General features: G+C 45.1%; 1 protein-coding gene across 8 annotated transcripts in view; it reads right to left on the reverse strand.

Moving 5' to 3' along the window:
• Susd1 (sushi domain containing 1) overlaps positions 1-25,377 on the reverse strand; it is a 118,013-nt gene that overhangs the window by 60,481 nt on the left and 32,155 nt on the right. For all 8 annotated transcript variants that reach the window (XR_015619461.1, XR_015619460.1, XR_015619459.1 and 5 more), the window contains 3 exon segments: positions 10,857-11,036; positions 1,123-1,220; positions 50-236 (listed from right to left, as the gene is read on the reverse strand). Coding sequence is in view for 5 of the 8 variants with exons in the window: in NM_001427255.1 (NP_001414184.1) it covers positions 50-236; positions 1,123-1,220; positions 10,857-11,036 (465 nt within the window). In the remaining 3 variants the exon portion in view is untranslated.

The following is a 25,377-nucleotide window of genomic DNA, read 5'->3' on the forward strand; positions in this document are numbered from 1 at the left end:
TCTGTGCTCAGAATTCCCCAGGAGGAAATGCTTCATTCCCTTCACCTACCAGCGGTCTGGAAGCTAAGGCTGGCGGGCACAGAGCGCCTGGGAGGGGCTGCGGAAATGCTCACGGTGTAATTGGCTCCTTGTTGGAGGTGCAGGCACACTTCTGGGGTCTTGCTGTCTGTGGTCACATTGATTGTCTCCTCATAAACGGACTCCACAGCATCTGGCTGTAGTCTTTCAGTGTGTATCTTTAGAAGAGGAAACACAAGAGAATCCGACAGGACTCCAGTCAGAATAATCGAGGCCTCCTGGTGCTGGGCGCTGTTTCTCTGAGGGTCCCATCTTAGATACTATGTAACCATGGAGGTGAGTAACCACCAAGGAGAGAGCGCCTGCTCTGCTATGAGGTACCTAAAAACAACGCCTAGTCAGCCCAGGAACCAATGAGCCCTAAGCTGAGACAGAAGTGAGAACTCATCGCTCTTCTGACCACGAATGAACAATAAAAGGAAGTTCTCACAACAAATTAGCACAGGAATTTTCTCTGGGGCAGGACAGCACAAGTTCTTGGAAACGAAGCAATAACGGGGATGCCAAACATAAATGCCCGCCCTGCAATCACATCCGGTAGGATGGCATCTACGCTAGATGTAAAATATGCGTATGTCTTAGAAACCCCGCCCACTTTTTAAAAAGGGCAATAGAACCGGAAAACTAAGCATCTTCATCCTTCTCATTCAAACCATGCAGCAGGTAGACAGCAGTGTTAAACAGTGTGGTTTGCTGTTTCCCTAGCTTTAGAAGCACCATTGGTTTGCTTGCATGGTCACCTGTGTGATAACAGTGTTGTTAACAGAGAAAATAATTATTCTCTAAGTGTATGGGTGTAAATGACTTTACACCCACTTATCCCACTTATACATGAAACTGTGCTGTTTCATGAGTTACACTATCTGTAGCTTGTAACTATACATTTGCAAACAAATACAGCTTCACTTTGTGTGACTGAAGGTAGGAAGAAAAGCCAGCAGATGGAAAGGAGGGAGGTTGTGGGGGAGGGGGGGGAGGGGGGAGCTCCTGGCAAGTTCTTTTGGTTTCCATTTCTGCATGTGGAAGGTAAAGCAGCTCACTTACCAAGTACGTGACCTTGGAATTCACTCTCTCTGGGCTTCTTTGCCATCTCACACAGGTGTCATTAAACACCCACACATCGTGAATTACCATCGCTATTTCTAGAATAGGAAAAATGAGAGGATTGACACATGAACCTCGTCGATGGGCTCTGGGGAACGCCATGGACTCGGGGCCTCTGTCCAGCTGGTCTCCTTGCTGCTCACCAGTCACGCTCTGCTTCAGATGCTGAATTGAGCATTCCAAGTAATCCCAGATGGTTCATCATGAATGAGCCTGGCCCACTGCCTGACCAGGCAAAACAGGGAAAGATGGCTGCCTGAGGGTGGGGAGGACTCCAACTGTGATTAGCCTCATGGGCCACTGGATGCCACTGGTGCTCCACTCAGAGACTGCAGCAATGCCCAGGAATGAGCTGACTGGTGGCTTCCTAAAAGCACACAGGGAAGAGCTGCTTCTCCCTCACCTTACCCCGGGTGGTAGGCATTCACTCAGGTGACTGCTGAATCCCAAAGGGGAAGTAGCACGGGTCAGCACGAAGGATGGTCCCTCAGGAGAAGCCTGGGGTGAATATGTTCTCCACAGAGTCCCTGGTCACCCTGGGACTCCTCTAGCAGAAGCCATGTGATCCTGATCTGGTGAGAAGCCAGATTTCTCCCCTTCTGCTGGTTCTAAAGAACCTGCACTTCCTGGGATGAATCTGGTAATGTGGGAAGTCACAGGACCCCCGTAAGTAACACAGTTTCCAATGGACGCTGCCTTCCAGCTACTTACAAAGTTGCTCAGCCTGGCATGGGGAAAACCTACCTTTTCGCTTCTTAAAATCAAATTTCCTACAGATAAGTAAAGCTATTTCTATTTGCAAAGGACATAATCTCATATGCAGACACCCCTAAAGAATTCAAACCTTAAAAAACAAAGGAACACCGGGGCTGGGGATTTAGCTCAGTGGTAGAGCGCTTACCTAGGAAGCGCAAGGCGGTCCCCAGCTCCGGGGAAAAAAAAAAAAAAAAAAGGAACAAACCAATCCACAAACCAAGAAAGGAGTTCGGGAATGTTGTAGGACACAAGGTTAGTATGAGTTTCTGTGCCCTAGGAATGAATGATTAAAGGATAATAAAGGAACTTCTTTTACAATAACATCAAAAAAAGAGGAAAAAAATAACAGCAAAAACCATTTTAAGTTAGGCATTGCTCTGTCATCCCTAGAGACAAGAATTTCCATTTCATCCAAAAAGAATATTCCATGACCCTATTCGAGCCTTCTTGAGGAGCCAGACACCTCACGGGCTCTAAGTCTAGTGTATGCCAGCCCTGCACACCCTTTGACATGACTGTGTTTGCCTCTACTCTGGGGTTTCCTTGCTGTGGTTCACGAACATTGCCCTTTTTGTCCCTGGAGGCACTGTCTTAAGTGACTGAGTTTCCACAACTTTTCAGAGTGCTATATCCTCAGTGGAGCAGTGCTCACCCAGCCCCAGGGAGACCCGGATGGTGCAGCGCCCCACCCACCCACCCAGGGAGACCAAGGATGCTGCTGCGCTCCCCTACCAGAGAGACCCGGATGCTGCAGTCTTCCCCCCCCCCCCCCCCCCCCAGGGAGACTGCTGCAGCCTCCTCTCACTGGTTTTTCCTTTCCCTTAGTTCCCAAACCTGCTCTGTGAGTCTTTACTCCCTATTATGTAATAATACAAACTTCTGGTTCTGTTTGGGGAGAAACTCAAGGTTAAGACCGCCATCAAGATAAATAAGAAAACATGCATACCACACAGGCACAAGGAGTTGGGTCTGAGCTTCAGAACTGACTTTTGTTTGTTTGCTGCTCACTTATTTACTTACTGTAATCAGCTTGATTGGCCACTGGATACCACTGGAATCTACTTGGGGAGGTTGGAGCAAGGCCCAGAACTGGGCTTAGTGTTACATGCTACAACCTCCACACTAGGAAGGTGGAGACTGATGGATGGATCCCTGTCCCATCTAGTAGGTGAGGTCCAGTAGTGAAAGATCTCTATTCAGAAGCCCAAGTTTGGTTCCCAGCACCCACGTCAAACAGTTCACAACCACCTATGAGTTAAACTCCAAGGGATTTGACACAGTCAAATCATCTGCCGTCACTACACACACACACACACACAAAGAGAGAGAGAGAGAGAGAGAGAGAGAGGGAGGTGTCTCGAAAATTCTTTAATTTCTCACCTTAGGAAATAATACTCCTTTTATTGGCTAAGAACAGTAAATCTGTAGGGTTAAAATAATTCTCTTGTTCAGAACCAAGGTCAACTTGGTCAACTTGGATTCACCTGGATTACTAAATTGGTCATATGACATGGTCTATCATTGGTTTTACAGATTTACTAACTCATTCCATGTTGGCACTATGTAGAGTCTACATCCCATCACACTTGTGTTTTGAGTAAATCCAAGTCACATATTAGTAGCTGAAAATAAATTGAGACTGAGAAGAAAACACAAATTTCTATAGAGACATCAGAGTGTCAGCTATGAAGCCTAAAAAATTCATAGGTTTCTACATCAGTATTCCTCTTTGGAATACAATAATGTGCAAAAAAAAAACAAAACAAAAACAAAAACAAAACAAACAACAACAACAACAAAAAAAAAAACAAAACAAAACAAAAAAAACCCAGTTGTCATCAGGGAAAAAGCAAAACAAAAAGAAAAAAAAACAAAGCAAATGAAAACAAACAAACAAAAAATGTAATGGCCTTGTTCTTTCATCTCCCTGGTTAGCAAAGGTGATTTTGGTACCAGTCAATTCTTCACTGGGTAAACTTCATTGCATAACTGTCCATTTCTGCGACTGCCCACTAAGGCCCGGGACTTTTAACATCTTCGCTCCCTCAGACAGTCTTCTGATGTAGCTCAGCAGTTGGTCCAGAGGAAGCAGAGGTCCCCGCCTCCCATCTCCTCTCTCAATTGCCAATAAAGCAAACAGCCTTCCTATTTGGGGTGCCTGTGTCGTCCAAGTAGAGATTAGAAAAGGGTTTCCTTTCTCGTTCTTCCTTTTCGCTCATTCACTATGACAACTGTAAATGACATCTCAAAGATGCCATCTGCCTCTAGCCTGTGCCATGCTATGCACAGATGGGACCCAGATCTGCTTATAGCAATGCCAGATATTCCATCCCAAAGAGTAGCTTAACAAAGTTGATGGCTTTTCCCATCAACTACCTACAAACAAATTGAAAAGGCTATTTTTCCCCAAAATTCCAGGTGTTAAATGTCTGTATTAATGCTGCCCTTTGAAAATATAACACTTGGAAAAAGGTACACTAATTCTAATCATGCCAATAATTGAAAATCGCATAGGGACTGACAAGATGGTTGAGTGGATAAAGGCGCCTGCCAGCAGGAGGATGACCTGAGTTTGATCCTCAAAACCGTGAGGAGGAAACAATACTCCCGTAAGTTGGCTTCTGACCTCTGCACGCACCGACACATACACACAACTAAGAAAACAAGTGCCATAAAAATCAAAAACAAAGAGATAAGAGAAAAAAGCATACAAAAGTCTTGTTCGGTCTGGTCTCCTCTGTCACTTACTGCCCATGACTAAGAGCATTGCTACCCAATGACAGGCATCCTCCTGTGTCAAACACTGGACTGTGAAGAAGACTAGACCATCAGTTCTTCCCTCAAGAAGCACGTTGCTTAGTGGAAGGAGCAAACGCAGCGGCAGGCAATCAACCCACGGTCCACAGCACCACAGGCTTCACACAAACACAGAAGGGCACAAAGGAGGAGGACCCGGAAGACCCGGGAAATTCAGTTTCATGGCGGGCGCAGCCTTGGAACATAAGTAGCTGTAGAGTAGTGGGGAGAGGGGGGCAGGGAGAAGAGTGAGTCTGAGTATCAGGCCAGTGAAACAAATGTCAGCTAGGTACAGAAGCGAGGCTGCGGAGGAAGCACAGGATGCAGCCGGGGAAGGGCTTGCTTGCCAGATTGTGGACAGACACTCTGAGCAGAGGCAAGCTGCAGGATAATGATGGGGACCATTTTCCATTCGAAAGGAAGCACTAGGGTGCAGAAGGACCGGAGGTCATAAAATAGAATATAATGCTATTTCCTCAACAACAACAACTATATGTCAGGCTCAGACTGCTCTTCCCAGGCCTGATTTCATTCTCCCAGCAGTCATAAGAAGCAGTAATAGAACGAACACTTATTAAGTTATAACTATGGACCAGAGAGTATGCACAGGACTTTAACCTTCAAAACATCCTGGCTGGACAGAGCCATGTCCAGCTTACGGTCCCAAGGCTTGGATGTTAAGTAACCTGCAAGGGTAAGGCGACATGAGGGACAGAGTCCAGACTCGCAATTAGACGTGTGCGTCAGACTCCCCTGCTAGGAGCCTCTTCGCTAAAGTAATCAAGAGGCTACAGGATAAAATCTGGGTGCTGTATTATAAAACAAGAAACAACTCTGAAGGAGAGGACTGGGAGGTGAGGGAGGAAGGACAGAGAGAAGTCCAGGCTGAATGCCAGCCTTTGAGCCCAAGAATCTGAATGAATGGCCCTTCACTGTTTTCCTCAGAAGCACAAGAAGAGACAGAGCAATGAACTGCATTTAGGACATGTCAGATATGAGTTATCTGTTTACTGTCCAATGGAAAAACGGCCCAAAAAGCCATGGGTTGTGCATAGAAACAGAAGACGTGGGCGGGTGAAAGTAAGACATCCAAGTAGGTCACAGAGAGGGGCTCAGTGCAGATCCCTGATATCCAAGAAGACCCTCAGACAAGGGCAGTGTGGGGGACAGGGGGGCTGAGACGAGTCCCTAAGAGAAAGTATGCTCAGGAAGCGAAGGACGGTGGGGAGTGTGGCCCCCCTCCACTCTCAGTCTGCTTCCTCACTCCATCCAGGGAGGGTACAGCACGTCATTAAGGCCAAGAGGCAAGGTCAACCTCCTTCACTTCCACCCTAGCAAAGGCAACCTCCCTCTCTCCCACTCTGCATCCCTTTTCCTTAGTGAAACAGTCCCAGTCAAGCTTAGACTTGGGGTTTGACATTGGTCAGAAGTAGGGAGAACAGGCCTTGGGTCTGTCTAGCTCTAGGACATACAGGCATCTCCAGTGTGACACAAAGAAGGGCCCTACAAGGTCCTATTGAACCTGTACTGGATTTGGGATAATAAAATATTCAGCTTGGCTTTACTTTATCCCGTTTGTGTAGGGTACTTGTACAAATATAGTATATGGGTATATGTATAGCACACATATATGTGGATTTTTTTTGATATTCAGTTAACATCTAGTATTTCTCTGTGTGGCATTTACTGTATTTTTAATCAGTTATTTAATGTCTACTTCTTAGAGTGAAACTTGGTCATTGCAAAAGCTGCACTTATCTCTTTAAACCTAACAAATGACTTAGACAAAGACATTCACAACGTGTCTTCTTATCTGATTGATTGGTTAGACAAATGAATGGGTGATCAGCAACACTAAAGTATAGAAGGGTTAGGTAGGGTTAGGACAGCACATGGGTTTAGCAGCTAGATGGTAAGGAGAAGGTAATGCTAATTCCCCTTCCATGATAGGCAGAGATAACAAGGGAAGGAAAGGAAACTCTCTCAGAAGACCCACTGTACAGGGTCATCGGGGACCAGTCTAGTTTACTCTCCTGGTTTACAACGTGGGCCCCTCTTTGGGTTTTGAAAACACAGAAAGAATGAATTCAGGTGGATACGTTCAATATTGTCTCCAGTCTAAACAGTTCCTGACTCCAAAAAAGATCCGATGATCTTATGACAGAGGCCACAGCCAAACTCTGAGGCCATTCCCAAGCAGACTGCAAAGCAGGCACACTTGATGACTGTGGCAGCAAGGCACGGGGACACATCACGGAACAGATGTGTGCTTGCCTATAAACAGCCCTACGCCTCCTTCCTTTGTGTTCAGCCCTAAGGTAAAGTCAGGTAAAGTGGGTAAAAGCATCATGCCTAAACCACTAAAGTAAATTACACACTTTACGGTGATATTCGTGGCACATGAATAAATGTTTATTGTTCCCTGGGTATTAGTTTTTGTGCACTTTAGGAAAACACATCTACCTCATCAGAGTCATGATATACCTTGTATTACAAAGAATCCTTGATTGGTGTATTAAAACTAAGATTGTCTCCCAGGCGTGGTGATGTGTGTCCATAGACTTAGCTTGGGAGACTAGGGCAGGGAGATCTCTCAAGAACAGGAATTTAAGACTTGCCTGAGCAACGTAGCAAAACCCCTAAATACGCCTGCGTGTGTAAAATCTGTGAATATATGTGTGTATATATATAATTACATATATGCTACTTAAGAAAAACAAGCTGTGAAGATAATTCTTTAGTTATATCAAAGGTCGTCAGGGTGGCATGCAAACAATTCAATCGTGGGACAGCATGAACAGGCAAGTGAGGGCTTCCACGGCTTCCAGGCTTGAGTTCAAATCAGAACTCCGTCGAGCACTGGTTACAGAATGACCCTAAGGAAATTGCTCAACCTCCATGAGTCTCAGATCACTGAACTGAAAATACTTGCTTTACAGGTTTCGAGGGTAAAATGAGATCAAGCACTAGGGTCCCCAAGGGAACCCTGGGTGTGGCAGCTGGTGTGCAGGATCCCAGCGATGATATTGGTAGCGATGAGTGTCATGTACATCCTCAGACCCAGCCCAGCGGTGGCTAATGCAGTACTGTGCCCATTCATCCCAGACAGCCCTTGCTTCCCACTTAAAACGTACGTGCTTCAAGCAAGCACTGGCTAGGCTGGTGAGAAGGGCTGACAGCCAAGGAGGGACAGCGGGTAACAGGAGCTTGGTAGCATTCGCAGTAGTGCCGGGGGCAGGTTGTGGGATGCAGAAAGGTTCCTGGGAGAACAACAGTCTGTGTTTCGACAGAGTTGTTGCTCTCCTAAGAGCATGGAGTGATGGACTGACCGAGTGTGGAGTGTTAACCTTGTAATTATTAACCCAGACTGGAAACATGAAAGGTAAATGACCTGTGTAGAATGGGAGCCAGGGACAGCCTTATCAAGAACAAATCAGCCTCTTTGATCTTGAAGTAAAACTGAGTCATTAATGTGAAGCTTCCACCTCGGGTTTTTCCAGACACTAAAGTAGTTGCCTAATTCCCAGCTGTCTGGAGTTTCCAGTTCAAACTGGCCTTAGAGGAAAAAGTCCTACCACCTTGTTAAGAGTTCACACTCTATTAAAAAACATTACAGATCTGAGCCACTAACACAGAGGCACGGGGCTTTCAAAGATACTTTAAAGCAATCTAAACAATCTGTGTACAGATAATCCGTCCTACCCAGTCAGAAATTAAACACAGGCATATAGACAGAGGGGTAGACGGAGGGAATTCAAGGGAAGATGACGGCAGGGGAAGAGGTGAACCGTGAAACACAATAAAATAAAAACACACTGGGGGATTCGGGATGGCTTAAGGTTGAGGAAAAACTGGGAAAAGAGGGAGCAGCCAAGCAAGAACCATGACAACCACATCTCTTGCTCCATTTCCAGAAGCTTCTCCAGCCTTCCCCTCCAGAGATGATCTGCACAGAAGCATGAATTAATCAGCATGCAAATCCCTCCCTTTATCTGTGAAAATCGAATTTAGCTGCCAATCCTGATCGAGGGCACACAAGCCTCCTCACAGAAAGAGCCTCACTCCCGGGGAGAATGCCTTTTTCTCTCCTGAAATCAAAGCTTGCATAAGCCCAGGGAAACAGCTGCAGCTGGAGCTGCAGACTTAGTAAAAGGTGGAGGGCTGAGGACAGTAATTATAATTAGCGGTTACATAACATGTTTGCTCTTCAAAGTGCTGCAAAAGGATCAGCTAATTAATAGCTTACTGTGCCCCGCGCAGATCCCCTGGTTTTTCATGGAGTGACTAATCCTTGTGCCCCCACTGAATTCTGAATGGTGGCAGCAGAGGACCTTGGGCAGCGAGACCACAGCGATACCCAGCTCTCTTATGGAGCCATTTCTTGGGGAACAGTTCTGGGAGAGAGCTGTCTTACATCCTCCGGGTAAGTCCTGGAGGTGCTGCCAGAGAGGCGATGCTAAGTTAGAGAGACCATCAGTCTAGGGAGGTTGGCTTTAGAGAAAATGCAAGATGGTACTGGCTTGTTCTTGCTTCCCTGCTCACCCAGGGAGACATCTCCGAAATGAGGTGGCCTAGATCTCTGAATTCTCATCTTCTGTTTCCTCCCCACTCCACAGCCTACACCTTTTGAATATACGATGGTGATAGCTGAATGTAAGAATTGTCTGTCTCCTCCAAGAGTTCCTTCCCCACAGGTTTCAGCAGCCTATGATGCTTTGAATTTATTTACAAACCATTGCAAGGACATGTGAACCTGCATTTCCTCAGGAGAAAGCTGGTTCTTCTACCACACTGTAAATTCCAAAAACGTAGTGCTTTGCACATAGAGTACACTAAATATACATATATATCTTTGGGATGAACAGATGGGCAGGATGGATGTCATCAAATTTCTCTCATAGGGATGGCGAATTGGCTCGGACCATTGGTGCTTATCAAGCAAGTGTGAGGTCTGGAGTTCAACACCCAGAACCTCCATAAAAACGTAGGTCATGGTGGCTTACTTGCATAGTCTTAGTGCTGAGAAGACAGATACAGACAGATCCCTGGGCTTCACTGGCCAGCTAGATTAATCTAATTGGGCCAATTAATCTCTGGGCCAATGAGAGATTCTGTCTCAAAAAGAAAGAAAAGAAAAAAAGGTGGAGGTCCTTAGGAACAACATTGAGACTAGGCTGTCTTCTGGCATCCATGTGCACTTGCACACACAGGTAGAAATCACCTGTGCACGCGCACGCACGCACACACACACACAGAAAAATGAAAACTATGATTTAAAAGATAGTGTTGTATGTATGCATGTATGTATACAATAGAATACTCTTCACTGCTTAAAAGTAAGGAAAATGACATATCCTATATTGTTGGTGTACCTTAGCAGTATCATGCTAAGGGAAATAAGTATTTCATGACTCTACTTCCATGGGGTGCCTAAAGTAGTCAAATTCCTGTGAGAACAAAGGCAAATGGCAGGGTGCCAACGGCTGTGGGGAGGAGGAGTGATGGGCTCCAGTTTTAGAAAATAAGTTCTGGGGGTTGGGGATTTAGCTTAGTGGTAGAGCACTTGCCTAGCAAGCACAAGGCCCTGGGTTCGGTCCCCAGCTCTGAAAAAAAAAGAAAAGAAAAGAAGTCCTGGAGACCGGTTCTACCATGGTGTGGACGTATATAATACCCATGGATTCCATACTGAAAACAAACCAGTATCATGCAGTTAAATAAAACTTAACTCCTTGGATTTTGTCATCTTTTGTCTGAAAAGCTGTCATATCAAAATGTGTCAAGAGTATACACTCCTCCAAGGAAATGGTTCATAGAGTCGCTTTATCTCAGCTGGCTAAGAGGAGACGGTAAAACACACACACACACACACACACACACACACACACACACACACACACATACATACTGTGAACTACGGTGTTTCAAAAGATGGGTGTGTAAAATTCCCTCCGTATGTTATTTTCCCAATCCTCCTCCTACATCATCACGGTTAAGCTGATAAATCCGAAGCCAAATGCCTACCCTAGTAAATGGCAGAGGTGAGTGTGACCCAGAGGGAGGCAGCCACACCCCTTCTGGTGCTGTTCCAGGTAAACAGGAAGCCAGCAGAAAGGAATCTGTACCTGCACATGCATACGTGATCTCACTCCAGGAGCCGCTGTCTGTGCAAACAGAAGTGATCTTTCCTCCAGGACTCTCAAAGCCCTCCTCGCAGTCATAGTGAGCCACACTCCCCTGGCTGGAGCTGTGATTCCCCACCAAGATGGCGTTCTGAACTTCAGGGGGACTGCCACAGCTGATCTCTGCAAGGAAAGGCAAGAAGACATCAGTGAGGAGCCCTGACTCCCATCCCCGCAATTAGGCTCTCAGAAAGAAACATTTCATGATAACAGAGGCCATTCATCTGGGAAAAGAGAAAACCGACTCCCTCAAATAGTTCAAATGTAATTATATAAAATTAAGGTTATTCAGAAGCATAGGAAACCGGTGTGCCTGGATTTAATGAAATTTTCAAACGTGCACACAGAGAGAAGAGCCAAATTAGGAGGTGGCTTATGTATAGAGCTCCTTGTGTATGAAATAATACATCTTAGGGTTCGTTTACATGTTAACGTTCTCTGGAACTTTTTACTATGTATCTTCAGATCCTTAACTCTTCAGTGGAGGACAGTGCAGTTGTAGCAACTGTTGTCAACTGAATAGGAAATAAAATATTACAGAATCCTTGACATTCTCAAAGCAAGGCAATGCAGAAAGTGCTTATCTTTCTATAGTCACATCACACTCAGCTCTCAAGGGGAAAGGTCACTCGCAAAGGAGAGGATAGATCAGAAAGCATTAGAGTGAGTTCAAGTTTCCTTTTTATAACCTTAAAACTACATATATATTGTATTAAAAGATAGTAAACTACATATACATTGTAGTGCCAGCCAAAGCAGGCTTCAGAGCACAAGTGCAGTATATCCGGAGACTTTTAATCTTCAAAATTGTCACGGGTACCTTTTCTGACAAAAATTCAAGTGTACTTAATGAAATACTGGCTTAATAAATCCTTGTAAGCCCAGAACTTGGGGGCTGAGGTAGGGCAACTGGAAGATCAAGGCCGGCCTGGGCTGCAGAGTGAGACTGTTTCCAACACAGCACAGGACTAATGAACACATGGTTCTCGTCTCCTGCCCTTGCCCTCTGGGGGGCAACCGTGGCTGAAGGCCTCTGAGCTTTACTCAGTTTCCTTCTTATATTCCACTGGTTGTGTTGACTCCAGTGATGGGGTTCACTATTCAGATCTAAGCCCACTTTCCAAACATCCTTTTGGGGACTTTTTAATTTTATTTCAGATAAAAGACTTAAAACATACAAATAAATGTGAATGAGTATGCAAATCTGTCTGTAATATTGAAACAACAGAAACAACTCAAATGTTTATCAAAATAGAGTTGGGTGTAGGTGTGGTCAATCCACCTGTCCTCCCAGCACCCAGGAGGTGAAGGCAAGAAAAACATTGATGGCAGCCTGGGCTACAAGAGGCAAATAAACCACGGTATGACTGTGCAGTCATAAAAAGACCAGAAAGATCCATGCACTCGTGTGAAGAGATTCCAGGATACACTACTGAGTCAAGAGCAGATTTCGTGTGTATAAAATTCATGGGCATCTCTGTTTGCATGGCTTTCCCTTTCTTTGACTCCAAAGTTAATTACATACGTATGTTCGACAAAGGATTATATAGTGTGTGTTTCAAAAATACACAGGAACTTGAAAAATACTAGTTATTGGCTGTTAATAGACTCTTACAGTTTCTACCAAAAAAAATAAAAAGTAACCCTGTTTAAGGAGAAAACAAATCAGAATAGGTATGTCTTAAGAAATGGAGTGTATAGGTTTTGGGAAGAACATGGATGAACAATGGAATTGGTAAGGCACACAGACACATCTCTGTAGCCATGTGTTAAACTGGACCACTCAATATAATCTTAAATGATTCTAAAGGTTGAGCAACAGAAACACAGTTCCAAAGGGTTTCAGTAAAACGTGAGCAGTGAGGCTTAAGGGACCGGTAGAGCTGTCTCCGTCACTGACATGACAGATCGCAGGTACGATGCTACTCAAAAAAGAAAAATATAAAGTAGGACTGGGAATGCACTGGTAGTAAGCCCGAAGTGCCACCCCCATCCCCAACACCATTGAGCACAGAGTAGTGCTGAAGCAGGAGGATCAGAAGTCAAAGTCCGCTCGATAGTGCATGCTGTAATTCCAGCACTTGGAAAGCAGAGGCAAGAGGATCTCTGTGAGCTCAAGGACAACCTGGTCTACATAGTAGGGTATATACCAGCCAGAGACACCGAGAAACACTGTCTCAGAAATAAATAAATAAATAAGTAAAGGTTCAAAGTCAGCCCGGGATACACTCAGTAACGCAGAGCAAGGGAGAAATATAATGAGATCTACATCTACATGTGATCTCAGCTGTACCTAAAAATGAAAAGAAAAAGAAAATCTTTATGCTTTCCATTTTGATTTTGAGTTTTCTACTTCATTTGTAAAAAGTCAGGAAAAGCTGCCATACCTCTAAAATAAAAGCTCACTCACTGAGTTAAAGCATTCAGAATAAAGACAACGGTATATTATGTTCCCACGGCCTCATCAACCATGCTTGGCCTTAAGAAGGTAGCCTCACCGAGCCTGCTGGTGTAAGCTGTCATCCCAGTTACCCCGGAAGCTGAGGCGAGAAGATCGCAAGTCCAAGGGCTGTCTGAGCTGCTTTGGGAGTTCAAGGCCAATGGAAAAAATGGAGTAAACCTTGTTACAAAATAAGAAGTGAAATGTGGGCCAGGGGTGTGGCTTATGGTAGGATGCTTGCTTAGCATGCACAAGACCCTGGTTCAAATGCCCAATGCTATAAAAAAAGAAAAAGAAAAGAAGGAAGAGGAAGAAGGTTAGAGAAGATGAAGGTCCTCTTAAGCCCTTGATACAGAATTAGTGGATCTAAATGCTCCTCTCTGCCTCATTCTGGATGCTTGGCCTGGTGTTGTAGGACCAAGACTTACTTTCCTAAGAGATGCTGGCAAGATCAGACTCTCATCAGTTGCTCTTGGAGATACCCAGAGATCTGTAATAAATACAGTAGCCCAGGAGTCTGTGTTCATTATATCACAATATTCAGTATGTCAGTGTTCTGGTTAAATTTAGCTTTCAGCCAATATAGACTCAAATCATAAGCAGTTAGGGCCAGAATGAGGAGGTCACTTCATAAAAATCCCATCTTTATCCACTTCTTAGGTCCCAAGTTCGGTCACAGGGCTCTGTTGTCTTTTTATACATGTTTACCAGATACAAGACCCCTTAGCCTTCACTGTGTTTTTCCAGCATCAAACCTTTACTGGCCCCAAACATTGCAAGGCATCGGTGTGCACATTATTTGTGTGCACATGAGCAGCCAACCAAACGAGTAGTTAATGTTTTCTAAGACTGCCCAGTTATTCATGTACAAAACGTCTGGTTTGAGCCAGGATTCAGTCAGAGCAGGTCTGAGAGGGAATAAGAGAGAAAAGCTGAAAATTGAAACATTAATGAAGAACTGAAGTTGAAAACACAGCCTGTGTACCCTGAATATGGACTCCCAAAAATCTCAACGGTGAGGTTAGGACAGGAAGCAGCAAGAGAGAGCTATGTTATTAGAGGAATGCAGGTTCCAAGAGAGTAAGAACATGGTGGACAATGAAATTGGTTTCTGTCTTAAACATACTCAATGGCAGTGGAAGGCATGATGACTTTAGTTGTGATTGCAAGAACTTTATAATTAATATAGAAGAAAATCACCAGATTAATGACAAGTCATTGGATTGGTCTTTCGAGAGGAAGACTCAGAGCTGACAGCACCCACAGTTCTGTGAGTTTTCCGTTACTGAGATGTTCAAGTTGCATAATCCCTTGGCAGAAGATATTCAGGAATACTACATGATCTGGATAAAACACATTCTTCTAAGCACTTGTCAGTAGGAATCACCCAGGGAATGTATCAAGTTATGCACGTTGACTATTAGAGCTTTAGTGTGCAATGGCATCCGTGGGCTCCATGTTTGAAGACTTGTTCTTTAGCCAATGGCACTGTTTTGGGAAATTGTAGAAGGTCCAAGCTGGGAAACACATATTGATGGGCATGAGTCTAGGACAGTACCTTAGACCTTCTTTTAATCCCTTCTACTTCCCGGTCCTCTAAGATATGTTAGACCATGGCTGTCATGGACAGAACTAGCCACCATGCCTTGTCCAACATAAAAGTCTATTTCCCTTTGACCATGACCCCAAATGAATAATTCTTCCCTTAACTTATTCTATTAGATGTTTTGTCACAGCAACCAGAAGAACATCTGACACAGAAATCAGGGCCAGGAAGTGAGATCTCAGCTATGATAAACTTGACTGTGTGGTTCATAGACCTTCTGTACTAGCTTGTTGGAGAAATGTTGAAGAATGTGGAGCTCTGGGTTAGAGAGCCTTAGAATAGAGCTTAATGGGTCATTCTGATGGCAGCTAGGAAGATCAGAATAGAAAAGTGCAGATAGCGAAGGCCCAGCTCATAGTTTGGGAGAACACAGGTTCTGCTGGGGATTGAGCTAGGGGTTATTTATGTCACATTCTGTCAAAGAATTGTGCTCTGCCTGGCCCCTAAAAGTTTGACAGATGCTGAATTTGAAAGTTATTATATTAATTTGCTTGGTAGAGAAAACTTTCTAAGATGTCATAACATCAAAGATGTGGCATGATCGCCGTTCACTTAGTCTAGCTAGATTTATAGTGTGGGTAGAGATTTAAAAGCAAAACAGAAAGTTTCAAGTTCACTTTTAGCAGGGAAAGGAGCATGAGAGACAGGATGGGTGTGGACAAAACAGTAGTTGTTAGAGTAGGCCATTAAAAGAAGCTCAAACTCTGAGTTGTAAAGGCACAAAAGCTACGATAACCTTGAGAGTGAGAGCCCACCCATCAAAGGTTCTAGAATGGAAAAGTGCAAGCTAATTATAAAACTTTCTTTAAGAAGGAGAGTGGGTGGGTGGGGAGTATATAAGTAGAGAGTACCACTGCAGGAGTTCCTGCCCCAGCTTAAACAGGACTGCCCAGAAAATGTTTCTCCTGGGGTCAGGCTGGCAGGCTCTCAGAGACCACTCCACTTAATTGCTGCTGGCTCTGCAGGAATGTGGACTCAAATATTCCAGGGTCATGGGGGCTCACATCAAGATTTCAGGAAAGAAGGCAGTGAGGCCGGAAAATGTGTGAAAGGATTGGATTCCCTGCATGTGGCTCATAGGTGGGCTGTGCGTGGGTTATGGCAGACACGTCAGAAATGTGGCTGTGCTGGCCCAAGGGAACGGGCACATGTGCTTCAGGCACCAGATCTGTATAGGCAGAGCTACTCAAGACCCTTGAAGCCCAGATGTTGCTACTAGAAGCCCTGAGCTCTGGACAGAGGTTCAGAGGTTGATGCTTTCCCTGGTGGGTTTCTGTCTCGCTTTGGTCTAGCCTTTGCTTGTTATCATCCAGTTCCTCCCTTTGGGATGGGATGATTTACCCTCAGCCAGAGTATAATGGAAAAACATATGTAGGTTTTGACTTCATAGCTGAGAGTATGCCTATAGTTTAGAAAAGACTTTATACTTTTGACCAGTGTTTAAACTGTTAAAACTATTGGGACTCTTGGAGTTGGGCTAAATGTATTTTTTTATTCTGCGAGGGTCATCATGGGCCTACTGAGACCAGAAGTAGAATATTATGATTTCAGTGTAACATGTCTCCCAGAGGCTCACGTGTTGGAAGCTTAGTCCCTAGCTGGTGGTGCAGTTTGGAAAGGTGTAGAAACGTTGGGATGCAAAGGCTTCCTGAGTAACATGGGCAGTAGACCTTGAAGATCATAGACTGGTCCTGATTCTAGGCCAAACTCTCTGCTTCCTCACCTTTGTGGATATAGAAAACTATTCCCCAAGCCCCTGCTGCTGCGAACCAGACTCTTCAGTGGTGTGTCTTCCTTGCATGATGGGCTCTACCTCCCAAAACATGACCCAGGAGAAACCACTCTTCCTTGAAGTTGTTTGTGCCAAGTGTTTCATTACAGCGTTGAGAAACATTAAATAGAATGATGAAGGGCCACCCCTGTCTCTACCCAGAGATAACTCTTCAGGCTCAGTAATACTTAATAGGGGTCTAGGACACCCTCACTTTTACAAATCCAGCTGGTTTTGATGTATATCCTCAGCTGGACTTTGACGTGAGGTTTTTTTGTTGTTGTGTAGTCGTTGTTGGATTTTTCTTGCGGGGTGGTTTGTTTGATCTCTCTTTTCCTCTCCCCTCCCCCCACCTCTCTTTGTGCGTGCGTGTGTATTTGTGTGTGGTCACAGTGACTTGCTCTATTGGCTTTTCTGGCTGGAGCTCGCAGCAATGGGATCTGAATGAAATTCATCGCATGAATTCCAGCAGGGCTCACGGATTAAATAAGTACTACTCACGCTAACCCTCCACAGTAAGGACCATGTTCCCGCCATACAGGGGGAGACATCTCATGTGGATAACAGACATCCAAAGTCACAGGAGTAACGGTGATGCCCCAGCGCTCATTCATGAGCTACTGCATCTCTGAAATTGTCCAGTATTTTCCTCTCCACTTGTCCTTACTCTTGCAGAACACTTTCTTCCTCAACCATAGAAGAATCCATCTCAAGGACTGATGCTCCGACAGAGCTGTGGGTGATAAAAGTTCCCCCCACTCTGGTGGTCTGTGACAATCTGTTCTATGTGTGCCTGTTTGTTGAGCAACAAGTTCATGCTGGTCGCTACAGCAGTAAGCACAATGGACAAAGTCATTGCTCTCACAGAACCTCGTGGGTCAATAGACAAAGACATCATGAGAAAAATTCAGACTCTGGTGAAAGCTGAACATTAAGTAAGACACTGACTGTGACAGCACACAAAAGACGCTTCCAGTAGAGGACTGGGAGTAACGTGGACTCTCTGCAGATGCAACCTCTTTATTAGGACCTGAGGGATGACCCAGCCATGTGTAGAACTAGAGAATATTTTAGTCAAATAAAACAGCCCCAAGACAACAAATGTTCACTGGGATGCAGGGGGAGGAATCATTATGTGTAGGTCACTGTTGTTGGGAACGTAACATAGTGCATCTAACAGGGGAATAAGTTCAGAAGTTTCTCAAAAAAAGTTAAAACAGCACAAATACAAGCTATACCATTCCTGGGTACATATAAGAAATCTATGTCAGGGGGTTGGGGATTTAGCTCAGTGGTAGAGCACTTGCCTAGCAAGCACAAGGCCCTGGGTTCGGTCCCCAGCTCCAAAAAAAGAAAAGAAAAAAAAAAAAAAAAGAAATCTATGTCAGAATACTACAGAAGGTTTGGAACTGGAGATCATTACGTTAAATAGTGTCAGCCATCATGTGACCTCATGTTCCCTCTCATGTGTGCAATCTATATTTTTTTAAGGATGCAAAACTAGGTGGGGAAAGATTATCTGAGAAAAGGCAATGGAATCAGAGAGAGAAGGGGAGATTTAAAAAGGGAGCAGCACAAGGGTGTATGAGAATGATCAAGGGTATGTGCCATGCCATGGGCCTCAACAGTTTGGTAAAAACAGCATTCACAGAAATCCCACCACACATAAGCGGCCTCCTGGATTTATACCATCACATTTAAACCATGTAGGGCAGATGGTTTCTTTTAGCATGGTGTTTACAGATACGAACATGGAGTTTCGCTTAAAATATATTCAAAAGCCACACTACTGGCAAAAGACAGAGGTGCCGGCTTCGTGAGACCCATTTAAATTTGGGATCTTTAAATCCAGGCACCTAACAATGAAGGCTTCACACTAGGCCCTGAATAGGGCAGACCTGACAGGGCAGCCAAGCCCTGAGATGAAGTCACATGACGGTGCATTCAGATCGGACCACAAGGTCTCTACGACAACCCTCCCAGTCCAATCTTATCTGTGAGACATTTCCCAGAGTGAGAGGGTCCTAGGAACAGATCTCCTAGTCGTGTAGCCGTCTGCACTGGAGCTGTGTGTTGGTCACCTCCCAGTTGAAACAGAAACATTCCCTCTAGAGGGAAGATGATGGCTGACAAGAAGCTTGGAAAATGGCAAGACCCAGGAGGCCCTGCCCAGGCTCACATAAACGGCAGACCTTTCAGTGGAGTGGTCTGCAAGTTAGGCAGGACTCAGTTTTCCCAAGTTGTCACCTCTGCTGGGGTGAGGTTTTTCTGTGATGTGACTGCTCCTATATGTAATACTATAAAAATAAATAAATAAATAAATAAATAAATAAATAAATAAATAAATAAAAAAAACAAAGCAAAATTCTGCTTCACCAAGCTGGACTTGGATGGAGCATTTCTTTGATCTGTCATGGGTGCTTTGGGGGGTGTAGTAAACAGGTAAACAGGGGTAATGCATGACACGAGGGCCTGGTCTGGGTCTTACCTGGAACATGTTCCCCTGCCACAAATGTCTCCAACAAGCTTGAGGTAATTCCTACTAACGACCAATTCAGCAATGCCAATAAAGATTCAAATCTACACTGAAACCTTCCACAGCCCTTACCACGGCAAGGAAATAAACATGAGAACAGTTTATATGCAAAGGAAAGAAAGACTTAAAAACACAAATTTGTGTGGCATATGCATGAGGTTGTTCATTAAAGCGCATGTTTCCCCGGCTAATGACATTATTAAGTAACGACGCCCGAACCCGCATCAGAAATACGGTCACCTAATTATGAGCATGGCTGGGAATTTTCCCTTCGTCTCCCATTGTCTACAGTTTTATTTGAATAATCAACTTCAAAACAGGTCTCCCCGGTGGGGGGAAGCAATGTGGAAGTTTCAGAGTCCACACTGGTAGTAGAAATCATGTCTTCTATTGAGGTACGATGGTCTTCCTACTCATGAAAATAGTCCAGAAGGAAATCAGTTTGATGGAAGGTACAGGCAGCTTGCAGCGTCTAATCAAAACCGACTGCACCGCTTGTCGCCCACATTGGTGGCTGTTTATTGTAAACACTGGCCCAACAATGGCCGTTGATGCTAGAAACAGCAGGGTAATAGAAGGCTTCATCAAAGACTGTTTAGAGATCAATAAATAATAAGCTAAGGAAGCAAAGAAAGTGACCGGGAGTGCCTATAAATCATGGCAGGTAGCTTGCCAGTCCCCAGGAGAATGGATAATAGATTCTAACGATTCCAGCTCCCTCCCCGGTGAAAAAGGTCCCAGAAAACTAAGTGCATAGAAAACTCTACAAAAGAGCAGAAACAAGTGTGCATACTAAAAGAAAAAAAAAAAACACATTAAAGTTGGTTTTCATTTTTACCCAGCAATAAATAGAAATGGCTCTATCATGCTTAGGATCAAATCAAGTTTACAAGACACCTGGAGAGCGGCGGAATGTGGGGCTTGTAAGGGCCCACGTGACGGACACAGTCTGAACCCACGCTCTACACCACCCTTATATTTTGAACCAGATAATCCAACACAATCTCTAGACATTGTGGGCCTTGCCCATCATCCCATATTTTTAAACATCCCTTGCAGAATGTGTGTCCGAGTTCCAAACACCATGGATGGTGTTAGGGTTGTTGCGGTCACGTGGAAGTAATATGGCCAAAGGAAAGAAGCTCAAATCTGTAGCCAACGGTTTTGCACACTGCCCAGCATGCTCTGAATTCAGCTTTGTGTAGGTTGATCCTCCCTGTGGGGCTGTTTGGACACCTCATTGTTTATCTCTGAGTTGGGGGGTTGGAATATAATGTCTCAGCATGGGGTGAGATGGATTTAGAAGATGTTATTGTAATTGCCAGAGGAAAACGGAAGAATTATCCTATGCCACGAGCTCTACGCACTGGTAGCCTATTAGCTGCTCTAACTAAGCTAATGAGCTCATTAGCACCCACAAGGCCACTCGCCCTTAAGGCAGGAGGAAGATAGAAATTACTTTCTGATGTCTTTTGTCATCTGATGCCTTCTATCAGCTTTAGCCCTGACAAAACAATATATTTTCTCCAGCTCGTGTTCATCGAGAGAGCTCGTTTGGGAGAAAAATTTCCATTTCACACAAAGGCACTTACTGTCAATAACTAGTGTTTAGTTTGGAAACAGCTAGAATTGAAACACTTCGGAAGCTGCGGGGGAGGTGACAGGGCAGTAAAGGCCTGACTGATGATGGGGGTTTATCAGCAGGCTTGTCAGGATTTTCTATTTGTAGAGGTGTTGATCAGCTTCAAGACTTTCGAGCTGTCACGAGCATCCGGGTATGCGGATGTTTCTCTTCTCAAAGGACATTAGAGCCCTCATTTTAGGATCCAGTTGTAAACAGACTCTACATATTGACAATGAGGAATTGAGGCAAAGAGAAGTTTGAAGGATTTCACACCTAGCAAGGCATGGTGGTGCTTAATCCCAGCACCCAGGGGGCAGAGGAGGAGGATCTCTGAGAGTTCAAAGCCAGCCTGATCTACGTAGTGAGTTCCAGGACAGCCAGGGCTGCATGGTTAAAAATAAAATCAGTGGCGCATGCCCCTATCCCAGGCAATTAGAAGGCTAAGGCAGAAAAACAGGAACTTTTAAACTAGCTATATATGTAAGGCCACCTCTGAATTTGAGGCCAGCCTCAGTTTCCAACAAGACTGTGCCCTCAAGCTGGCTAGGAAGGTGGTTTAAGAGTCCGGATCTCCAGAACCTATACAAAAAGTCCTGGTAAGGATGATGTGCCCCCCTCCCCAAGCAATCCAAGTCATCCCCGAGCGGGCCAGCTAACCAGGGTTCTCTGAGATACCTGTCTCAGTATATAAGGTGGTGGGCAATCAAGGAAGTCACCCAACATCAACCTTGAGCCTCAATAAATACATTCGTGCATAAACATTTGAACACATATATACCAAGGCACCACACACACACACACACACACACACACACACACACACACTAATCCAGAAGCAGCTCTGAAGCAGGCAGGCCTCCAGTACTACCATTCTCTCATCGAAGCTTCAAAGGATGTTAAAAGGGGGAAAGTATAGCTGAGACACACCTTACCCCTCTATACAAGGAAACAAGAGAACTTCCAGCACTATACAAGGAAACAAGAGAACTTCCAGCACATGGCTGTCCCAAAAGTGGCAGAGGTCTCTCAGTCTGTAAAGCTCTTGTTTCATACTCTTAGCCATGAGTCTCATGAGCAAAGTCATAGTTCAGTTGGCACATCCAGGAGCATCCAAAATAGAGTCATATCTTAACAGCATCTACTTAGCGATGATGTTTTTAAAATGGCTTTAAAAGAGGGGCTGGGGATTTAGCTCAGTGGTAGAGCGCTTACCTAGGAAGCACAAGGCCCTGGGTTCGGTCCCCAGCTCCGAAAAAAAGAACCAAAAAAAAAAAAAAATGGCTTTAAAAGGAAGAAAGGCAATATAGCTTACTGAAATGTTTTTTTAATTAGTATACAGTAAGATATCAGAAAATATATTCCAAATGAACTAAACTTCCCATCATCTGAGCACAGCCCAGAAACACCAAATGTGCCCGCTGCCGCTCCATCCTCCTGCCTCCCTGGGTACCATTAGTCGAGGAGAGCATTTCCTGTGCTAAGTCTGGGTGTGGTCTCAGAATCCTTTCTGAATCCAAGAGCAGTGGTGCAAGCCAATCGTTGCCGCTTCCCAGGAGGCTGCACCAGGAGGTCTTGGGGCCAAGAGTTCAAGACCAGACTGGGTAACAGTAGGATCATCCACTCTCAAACCCACAAAGACAATTCTTTCCACAGTGCTTGACACTCAGAAGCAGTCGCACTGGGAAAGGCAAGCTGCTTCCTGTTATGTAAACGCACTGATCTGTGTTCTGATTTATGCATGAACCATTCCAAACGTTTATGGACCTTGTCAAGAGGAGACTGGGCGGGGTTGGGGATTTAGCTCAGTGGTAGAGCTCTTGCCTAGGAAGCGCAAGGCCCTGGGTTCGGTCCCCAGCTCCGGAAAAAAAAAGAACCAAAAAAAAAAAAAAAAAAAAAAAAAGAGGAGACTGGGCTCCAGTAAGGGAACGCTTCACTTTGGTAGCGATGGAAAGGAGACAGGAGAGGATGGAGGAGACTAATCAGGACATGTGTGTATTCAGAGGCCACAGTCAGGAGCTGAGTTTCTTTCTAAAGTCTGTGGTCATTTACACATTTTAACAGTCTTATATGGGAAAGAGAATTATATGACTTACACTTTAGAATTTGTTTTGTTTTGCTTTGCTTCCTCCCACCCTCCCCCAACCCCCGCAATGTGCAGAGGGCAGAGCAAGCATGGACTGTGTCTTTTGTTTGGAGGCAGGGTCTCACTATGTAGCCCAAGCTGGCCTCAGCCATCAGGATTACAGACTACCACACTACCACACCGCCAGCTTCTCTACATCTTAAAGAAAGTGATTGACCCAAATCCACTCTTTCACCCCAGTTCTAGGAATTGAAACCAGAGTGGCTCGCTCACTCGTTCCTGCTCCCCCCACCTCTCTGTCTCTCTCTCTCTGTCTCTCTCTCTCTCTCTGTCTCTCTCTCTCTCTCTGTCTCTCTCTCTCTCTCTCACACACACACACACACACACACACACACACACACACACACACACACACACACGTGCGGAAAACAGATGCTCCCCCAACCCCAAAGCTGGTCTGACACTATTAACCGTTCCTCACTGGGCCCTTGTAGAGGAGGCAGTCTCTACACTCAACATAGCGCACAGACCCTCCATGGCACTACCCCATTCCCTGTTCTCCCCTCACCCCAGTACTCCACCTTCTCCCCTGCATAATTATCATTTCTGTCCCTAACAGGACAATGGTGGTGTACTTCTCTTGAGTCTCAGTCGAGACTTTCTCAGTCCCAGTATCTAGCACATATAACAGGAGTCCCAGTCTCCAGATGGTTGTTGTTGATGACAGTGTCATGCTTTATACAGCTAACTTTATGTCAACTTGACACAAGCAAGCTACCATCATCTAGGAGGAGGGACCCTTGAGCGAGAAAATGCCTCCATATGATCAGGCTAGCCTGTAGGGCATTTTCTTAGTGATTAATGGGGAGGTCCCAGCCCATTGTGGGTGATTCCATCCCTAGGCTGGTGGTCCTGGTGTCTATAAAGAAGCAAGCTGTGCAAGCCATTAGCAGCAAGCCAGCACGCAGCACCCCTCCGTGGCCTCTGCGCCAGCTCCTGCCTCCAGGTGCCTGCCTTGCTTGAGTTCCTGTCCTGATCAGTGATGAACAGTGATGTGAAGCAGAAGCCAAATAAATCCTTTCCTCCCCAGCCTGCTTTCCTCACAGCAATAGAGACCCTAAATAGGACACCCAGTCAAAGCAATTCCCTCCTCTCTGTTCATCACTCACTTAAAATAAAATAAAATAAAATAAAATAAAATAAAAGTTCTTTTAACCTGCCCTGGACAGCTTACATCTTCTCTGAAAAATTTAAAAGAAAAAAGTATGTGAAGTTCAGGCAGGCCATTCTGTCTTTTCCACTGCGTTAATGGAAATGTGTGTCAGGCATTTCGACACAGTCACCTAAGTTGGAAGGGGACCACAGGAGTATCTGCCATTGGAAGCTCTGAGGCCTCACTTACTATTACTGCTTCAAATCCAAAGGAATGGAGGTCTCCCTCTCGGGCCCCACTCCAGGGGATACAGGGACTAGGAGAAGACAAACACTGCCCAGCAACTATTCCTTCTCTGATAAAGGAATTTCCTCATCTATCCCCAAAGCCACTGCCTGTCACACAGCTGTCCCCCTCACAAGCATCCTGCGCCATAGCAGCCAGCTTTACAGCTCCCGGGTATGATTGGTGGGACTCCCAACTCCTGTAGCTTCAGAACACGGCTAAAAATACAGTGTCATCTGGCACATGGCCCGGATTCAGGAGCCCAGCGAAGGCGGAAGGTATATAAGAAAGGCCAATGCTTCAAGGGAGAGAAGGTGGCAGTGAGAAGCTGGGGCCTTGTGCTGACATGGAAGGACATGCATTCCACATACCCCATCCCAAGGCTCAGGAGCCACAGCAGAAGGGGAGGCAGGGAGAAGGAAAACTGGAGCTGCCCGATGCCTTCTGGACGTGTCAGGACCACTGGACCCCAAATAACAGAGTTGTGGCTGCCTGCACAAGACCGACATGAGATCAAGCCAGTCAACATTCTAGCATTGAGCAGGGAGAGGTTCCTGATGCTCTGGCCCCGAGGACCTGTGGACAGCTGACGGCTTCTCAGGAGGAAAGAATCCGTTTTCTCTAAGGGTCTGGTCCCCTGTATGTTGACTATTCTCCAGAGAATGACCCACACCCACGTCCATGAGAAACACAAGGTGGGCTGAGTGGCATATGATTAGAAAGAGAACACGAGATCAGAAAGGGAACGGTGTAAAGCCAAATCTACTCTGTTTTTTTTGTTTGTTTGTTTGCTTGGTTTTTTTTGTTTTTTGTTTTTTGTTTTTGTTGTTGTTGTTGTTGTTGTTGTTGTTGTTTTGAAACTCCATTTTGTGTGAGACCAGGGGCTAAACTCCAACTTCAGGAAGAAAACCACAAAATCCATTTGAGCAAACATCCCAATAGCAGGGTCAAGGTGCACATGGATAT

This window comes from Rattus norvegicus, chromosome 5 (assembly GCF_021556685.1).
Source record: "Rattus norvegicus strain SHRSP/BbbUtx chromosome 5, alternate assembly SHRSP_T2T, whole genome shotgun sequence".
NCBI lineage: Eukaryota > Metazoa > Chordata > Mammalia > Rodentia > Muridae > Rattus > Rattus norvegicus.